Below are 7,088 nucleotides of genomic sequence, written 5' to 3'. Positions count from 1 at the left end.
CAGCCAGATAGGTTTTTATTGTTTTGTTTTGTTTTCTCATGACCTATTTTACATGATCTTCTTCCTAAACCTTTCAATACTATCAGTCATTGCTTGGGACATTAAAATGATGCTTTTAAGATTTAGCAGTATAATTCCTGCCCAAGCCCGTTGTATGATTTTTAGTTATCTCCCCAGTATAGGCAATGTAGTTCATGGATTCCTCTGACTTAGCCTGTCTTGTTTAAAATGTATGTAGTGTGCATAAAGACTCAGTTATTTGGAGACGATTGCCAGACTGTGGAATTAACAAAGAACTGAGCTGTCACAGTACAGGGAGTAGGGAAGCGTGAAGAGGTATATGCCCCTGTGACTGGGACATCGTTTGTCACAGGCTCTGCAGCCTATATAGACAACCGACACCGTCATCTCAATGATGAGTCACCACATGACTTTATCCAAGACAGATGAAGGTTTGCAGTTCTGCGGCCGCTTTGTGGAACAGGAGGGCTTTGTGAGGTAGTTTGGTGGCCTGGGTTTATCTTCTGTGAGGCAAAGAGTCGGACTCTAGAATTCAGAGTCATTGCATTCTAACACTCTGGAAGCCTGGGAGAGGGATGACTAAGGAAGTCCAATGATGTTGAGCCCTACTTTTATTCTGTGGGATATGGGATACCCATTATATACTTATGGGTCTCTATTCATTATTGCATTATTTATTTGGCATATTAAAAGGAGCCATCAAGGATTAAGGTTGGGACCTAACAAGAGCTGTTACAAGGTAGGGAAATACTATGACCAGGCCTGAAAATGTTGTTTACAAGAAGTTTATTCCCTCACCATCTCTTGGTTATCTTACCCCTTGATTTTTTTAAAATGAGGATTTCTTCACTGGATTCCAGATCAGCTCTGATTTGAGTGATTACCTTGGTTGGTGGACATTTAGGACCTTTGATAACTGAAGCCCTTTGGTTACTTGTATTGCCCATCATTTACTCTGTCCCACCTTTCTTCTTGCCTCATGGGCCACAGAACTTGTCCATGAAATGGGATGGAAGGTATAGCACATGGAAGACCCTGAAACTGAATCAGGAGTAAGAAGAGAAGGACAAGGGCGCTGAGCTGGGAAGGGGAGGTAGGGGGTGTAAAGACGGAATACAGAAAAAGATTCGGGGACATCTCTGGATTTTGTTTCACTTTAGACATGAAAAAAGTTGGTGTTTCCACTTCATGTTCTAATGTTTTTATCTTTCAAGTGTTACAGAAGAGTCAAAGAAAGGCCTAAAGACAGAACCCCAAAAGGTAAACCCCAGTTTCCTTGACTCCCTACCTCTGTGGGTGAGGTTTCCACAGATCCTGACCCTCCGTCAGGACTGGCACAGGAAGCCAGGTGTTTCCAAGCCTTGAAGACTGGGCTTATTAATCAGTGACAACTAAAGACTTATGTAGGCGGGAAAGAGATGAGGCGTACTCCATCTTCCACCTGGCCTTCCCGAGATAAAGTACAAGGATGTGGGGCCAATGTCCTTAATTCTGTCATTTGCGAGTTTTAAAGCCCTGTGGAAGCCATGTTACCTCCATGCTTGTTCTCTACAAAATGGGCACTAACGGCGTGGTTGTGAAGAGCAAATGAAATCGGGTACAGGGCAGTACAGCAAATCGTTGTACACAGAGCATTTGCTCTTGGAGTTATGGGTCACCCGTCCTTCAAAAGCCTTCAGCTTCTTCTTCTTGTTTCTCAAGACAGGGTTTCACTGTGTTGTGTAGCCCTGGCTGTCCTGAATCTCACTCTGTAGCCCAGGCTGGCCTCAAACTCAGAGTTCCACCTGCCTCTGCCTCCTGAGTGCTGGGGGTAAAGGTGCGCGCCACCAGCAGCAGCTGCCTTTAGCTCTAGTTACCCCCTCAGACTTCCATTGTGCCTAACCCTGTGTCCTCCTCCTTCAGTTAAGAGAACGTCCAAGGAAGAAGCTGAGAAGCTGCAGAAGCTGCTCTCTGTCATGAAAAGGTAACTCTTGCTCTCGGGGGTCTTTCAACTCCCAGCCTGGCTCGACTAGGCAAAAGATGAGAATGGGGGTGTTGACGAGAGAGAGAGAGAGAGAGGAGAGAGAGAGAGAGAGAGAGAGAGAAGAGAGAGAGAGAGAGAGAGAGAATGGAGCATATCAGTCCCAGTTGAGAAGCCCACCAGGGTCCCAGTGGTTCTGCATTTCAGGGTTAACGCGTGCTGGCCTTGCCCCGTTATGAGACAAGTGGTTCACTCAAGAGAATAGGTTTGGCATGAAGGAGCCATTACTGCCCCATCTCTTTCCAGCTACATCCTTTCTAGGGTAGAGGAGCGCTGGGTCTGGCTGAATTCTGCTGACACACATATCTCCTCTGAAGGCTTCTTTTCATAAGGCCAGTTTCTGGGATACCCTCAGCCAGTCACCTATACTCTCCCTTAGGACTTCTATAGAATGGGATTGATTCCTGATAGACACTTGGGGGGGGCAGCAGCAGGGACATCCACAGTTCTTAGAATGAGGACCTCATTCCTCCCAGTTTAGACACACTGTTTACCAGGCACCAAGTTTCTCAGCCCCTGCCTGCCCGACCGCCTCAAAACTGATTCAGGCCTTACGTGGTGGTGTCCCTTGGTGGTGCCTGTCAGCTAATCACTTGGTACCTCTTATCTGCCTGGTTATTTTCTTCTGGTTCAGCTTCTCGATAAGGCTGGCAGAAAACCGACCCAGGTTTCCTGTCCTCTCTGCGGGCTGTACCTCTGAGAGGTTGTCTGAGACCCTTTTCCAGACTCTCAGCTCAACCCCAGACCTTCCCAACTGAAGTTTTCCCAGCAAGAAAAGCAGAGTGATAGACATCAGGAGGTATAGGCCCAGGACTTGTAGGGCGTGGGAAGAAAAGCAGTCTTCACCCACTTCTGAGGAGGCAGGGGCCATACTGTCTTTAATAGTTGTCATTTTCCTTCCTAGCCAGGGCTGGCTTCCTCAGGAAGGAAGTGTCCGGAGGCTTCTGTGCTCAGAGCCTTCCTGCCCAATTTGCAATGCTATGGCTAAGGAAATTCAGCAGTTGCTGGGGATAGAAAACAACATGGCCTCTCCCTGCTCACTGAGAGCCTCGCAGAGCTTCCTGAGCCTGGAGGCCTTGCCTCCCTCGAAAGCAGAGCTGGACAAGAGCCCAGAGCTCTGTCCCCGGCACTCCAGAGATGTTTCACAGGCATCCAGCCTCACGCCGTCACAATCAACAGACCAGAAATCTTCAACTCAGTCAGCTGCCCCATCAACGGGTGATTCCACCATGCAATATTACTGTCCTGCTCCTCCGCAAAAGCAGGAGCCTCAAGGGCCAAACGTGTCCCGGGATGCAGGCTCTCTGTCTTCTTCAAGTGTGGAAGAACCTGGGGTTCCTGCAAACCAGCAAAAGAGGAGGAAGAAAACCAAGAAATTTGTCTTGAAGGACCAAGGTCAGCAGCCCTTGAGTATTACATTTCTTCTTTTTCCCAGGACCCAGGGCTTCCTGAACCTGAAACAATACCCTGTAGTTTTGGTGCCTGTCCTGGATCTCGCTTTGTAGACCAGGCTGGCCTCGAACTTACAGATATCTGCCTGGCTCTGCCTCCCGAGTGCTGGGATTAAAGGCGTGCGCCTAAATATATATATTAGATTTATTTATTATGTATACAGTGTTCTGCCTGCATGCCAGAAGAGGGTGCCAGATCTCATTACAGATGGCCGTGAGCCACCATGTGGTTGCTGGGAATTGAACTCAGGACCTCTGGAAGAGCCAATGCTCTTAACCGCTGAGCCATCTCTCCAGCCCCCCATTTCCCATATTTTCAAAGCCCAGAAACCCAACAACAGACAACCACTGAAGGATGGGTTACCATCCTCTTTACTCTATCACCCACAGAAGGCCACTACAAGAGTAGATTCTAACCCTATTCCACGCACGCCTGGGTTCTACTCTTTCCTTCTTTTAGCTTTTATTTCAATAGCCTTTATACATGGCCTTGAAGGAGTTTGGGAGGTGTGGTCATACTGAAACACCAGTGGCCCTCTCTAGGTCTCTTTCTGTAGTTTATCTTCTGCACAGTGGGTTTTGAGTCTGCCTTTAGAGATCTTTCCACAACAGGGCGATTATGGCCCTTTCTTATTCAGATACTCCTTTATTTCTGTATTGCCTAAAATTTTCTACACTTCAGTTATTACCAGCTTCTTCCCCACATTCTCAAACTTGGGCATTTCCATTGACAAACCCAGAATGTCCCAGTTCTGGCCAAGTGTGAAGTTTTGGCGTGACACCTGTGGATATGGCAGTGGTAGCCTCCAGAGAGCTCTGTAGATGCAGAGAACCACATAATGTATAAACCCTGAGATGTGTTAGAACCTGTCTCATCAGATCCAGGGATCTCCCTGATGAAAGGCCTTTTCTGACCTCAAGAGGGGAGCAGCCTTGTCCTGGAGTGTGCCTGCTGGAGCTCTACCTCCAGCAGAGGTTGAAACAGCAGGCTGACTTGTTGTTGCTGGAACCGGTCCCTAAAGATCCAGCAGTCTATGTGGCTGCTTCTAGCCCCTGCTCAGCAGCAGCCCCTGTCCTAAGCAGCACAAACCCAACCTTTGGCGAGTTTTTCTCAGCCAGAACTCGAGCAGCCCTTGAGAATGATGACCTATACTGACCTATTGCAATAGGGCCAATCAATAGTTGGCTGATTAGACCAAAACATTGTGGCAGAGCCCACAGATTACACGTGGGAAGACCTGCAAGGGCACCATCCCCACCTCCATAATTTCTGAGACTGAAAAGCACTGTCTACAGTACTCCAGGAGCCCCAACAGCAACTTGGTTCTGCTCTTCCCTAGAAAACAAGTCTGAGACACATAGATAGTAGTCAGCACCCTACTTAGATCAGACTGCTGAACACTGACAGGCCTTGACCAGCAGCAGGAGATTCTGCTGGTTGTTACTGCTGGCTGTAGGCTGCCCAAGCTTGCTTTCCTGCCAGGGCTGCCTGCTGTTTTGAGGCTCTCTCTGGGCTATTACCATGGCAGTCCTAGCCAATACACAATCACAGAGATGAGACCTGAGCCCATTAGAATCTTTGATTCAGTCTGACCTTGAGTGGCATGCTAAATCCCGGTCATGTGTTCAAAGTGCCAGTACACCATATGCAGAGATGCATTCCAGGCTAAAGTATAACTGAGGACATGTTCCTGGTGTTCCTTAATCACGCAAAGCACTTATCATTCCCAAACTAAATTTCTACCTCAAAAAGAAATTCCTAGTAATAAATTTGGAAATGTCCCATTCAGACAGGAGGACAGGGAGCACTTTTTGGCCAAAGAGTATCCCCACACAGGAGACCTTTGGGAATCTAAACAAGCAAAGGAAAACACCGATCCAAGACTCCTATCCCACCAGGATCCCCACGTCCCTCAGATCTAGAGTGGGTCTGCTTGAAAGAAGAATTTTGAGCTGAACTAAAGACAGTAGAGTAGAGCCAAGGGCACCCTGGACTGAGCAGATGCCCTAGGTTCTGCCCACTGAGCCGCTGACACCTCACAGTCCAGTTGGGACACACTGGAGACCCAGGTTCTTTGTGTGTAGCTGGGGGCCACAGTGAATAATCCAACCCTGAACCCCTTTAGACCAGAGTGAAGCCCGGTCCTTACCTAAGCAGGGAAAACAGAGGACCCAGTGGAATCCGAATCTGTCAAGAATCACAGAGCACAAACAGACACTTTGCTGAGGCTCATAGGCCAGTAGAGGATTTCTAAGAGGAACCCCAGGGCTGCTTGGCTTCCAGTTGCCCCTTTAGGATCTTTCTCAGGTAGAATTTTAGCTTAAGCAAGTCGCCTTCAGTGAGGAGGGGCTGGTAAGACTATCAGTAGAGCGCTATCATCTCTATCCACTAGGCTTCCAGTCCCATGCGGACCCTTTCACCAGTTTCTTCTCTGGTTCCCAGCGCATCCTTCAGGACTCCTTGGGGCAGATTGAAATGATCCACACAGCTCTTAGGCCAAACCAGATTATCTCCCAAAGGTTCTTGGGAATGCTCAGCTTAGGGTGCCCAGCCCTTACAAGGCCAGACCTTAAAATGCCAGCTTATTGGGCCAACATCTGATGGCCCAGTATTTTCGAGTCCAATATTCAAAGGGGCTTCATTTTTTAAATAGAAAATTTTCAAGGTGGAATGCTTTCAGGCCATGTTGCAGGGGTGAAACTTGGTAGGTCTGATGGGGGAGATGATACTCACTGGAGTTCCACCTTTCCAGCACCCCCAGAAGCTGATTCGGAAAACAAGATGACGTTCTTTTCCCACTGGGTCAACCCTGAGGTGAAATGCGACAGGCTGGAGGAAGCCTTTGCCCTGTCTAAGTCTGAAACAGAGGCCGAACCCAAGATTAAGGAGCCAGAGACGCGTCAAACTCCCGTCAGAGCCACACAGAGAAGACTACAAAAGACCCAAAGGCCAAGGCTCTCAGTGCCAAGAAGAACATTTGACTTTCCTCGATTCCTACAGTGCCTGCACAGCTCCAGCGAAACCCACGTCAGCCCAACCAACCCTGGGCCTCGCCTCATGGTTACTTCCACAGCTGCTTCAAAAATTGCCCACCATTGATTTGTATCACCCAGCTCGGAAACCACCGTCAGCTCTCCTCTCACCTCAGCAGAAGGCACTGGTCAGCACAGACAAGATAACCATTTCCAGCCACAAGAGTTTGTAGGTTCCCAACGCTCTGCACCTTCCCCAGCAAAGGCTGTCAACCATCATCTCCACGGCCGCGCAAGTATTCTCCAAATACACTCTGTACCTATGAGCCGAGCGCCACTAGTATTTTCTTTTGTTTTCCTGAATGTGATAAAGTAGGAAATGCTCTTCCTGTGGTCTAGGTGCTCAAGTCTGCCTTTCATTTCGATGGGGTAGCTTTCTACAGAACTCCTGTGGGTAGAGGGACCTGTGCCGAGAAGGAAGGGCCCTGTTTAAGATACACCAAAAGTATAGACCAGGCTTGAATTCCCATAAGAAGTGAGCGACCTAGCTTTTCCTTTAAAGATGTTCAGCTTATCTCTGTGTTGACCGATCCTTTTCACGATTTACTTATTCTGTTGCTCCA

At 48.3% G+C, this 7,088-nt stretch overlaps 1 protein-coding gene across 1 annotated transcript; it reads left to right on the top strand.

Annotated features, from left to right (window-relative positions):
- The first annotated feature begins 536 nt into the window (after positions 1-536).
- On the top strand, positions 537-6,867 carry Fam205c (family with sequence similarity 205 member C). Its single transcript, XM_028884080.2, has 5 exons — positions 537-760; positions 1,236-1,281; positions 1,924-1,984; positions 2,946-3,436; positions 6,246-6,867. The coding sequence occupies exons 1-5, from the start codon at positions 614-616 to the stop codon at positions 6,590-6,592; spliced, it is 1,092 nt and encodes a 363-aa protein (XP_028739913.1). The 5' UTR covers positions 537-613; the 3' UTR covers positions 6,593-6,867.
- The last annotated feature ends 221 nt before the right edge of the window (positions 6,868-7,088 follow it).

The sequence above is a fragment of the Peromyscus leucopus genome, chromosome 2, assembly GCF_004664715.2.
Source record: "Peromyscus leucopus breed LL Stock chromosome 2, UCI_PerLeu_2.1, whole genome shotgun sequence".
Lineage (NCBI taxonomy): Eukaryota > Metazoa > Chordata > Mammalia > Rodentia > Cricetidae > Peromyscus > Peromyscus leucopus.
Note: the sequence above shows the minus strand (reverse complement) of the source record. Positions and strands in the feature narration are given on the sequence as shown.

Coding starts and splice junctions, on each gene's coding strand:
- Fam205c (XM_028884080.2), top strand. CDS start 614: ATGATGTTGAGCCCTACTTTTATTCTGTGGGATATGGGATACCCATTA. Junction 1,282..1,923: donor TAAAGACAGAACCCCAAAAG/GTAAACCCCAGT, acceptor CTCCTCCTTCAG/TTAAGAGAACGTCCAAGGAA. Junction 1,985..2,945: donor CTGCTCTCTGTCATGAAAAG/GTAACTCTTGCT, acceptor TTTCCTTCCTAG/CCAGGGCTGGCTTCCTCAGG.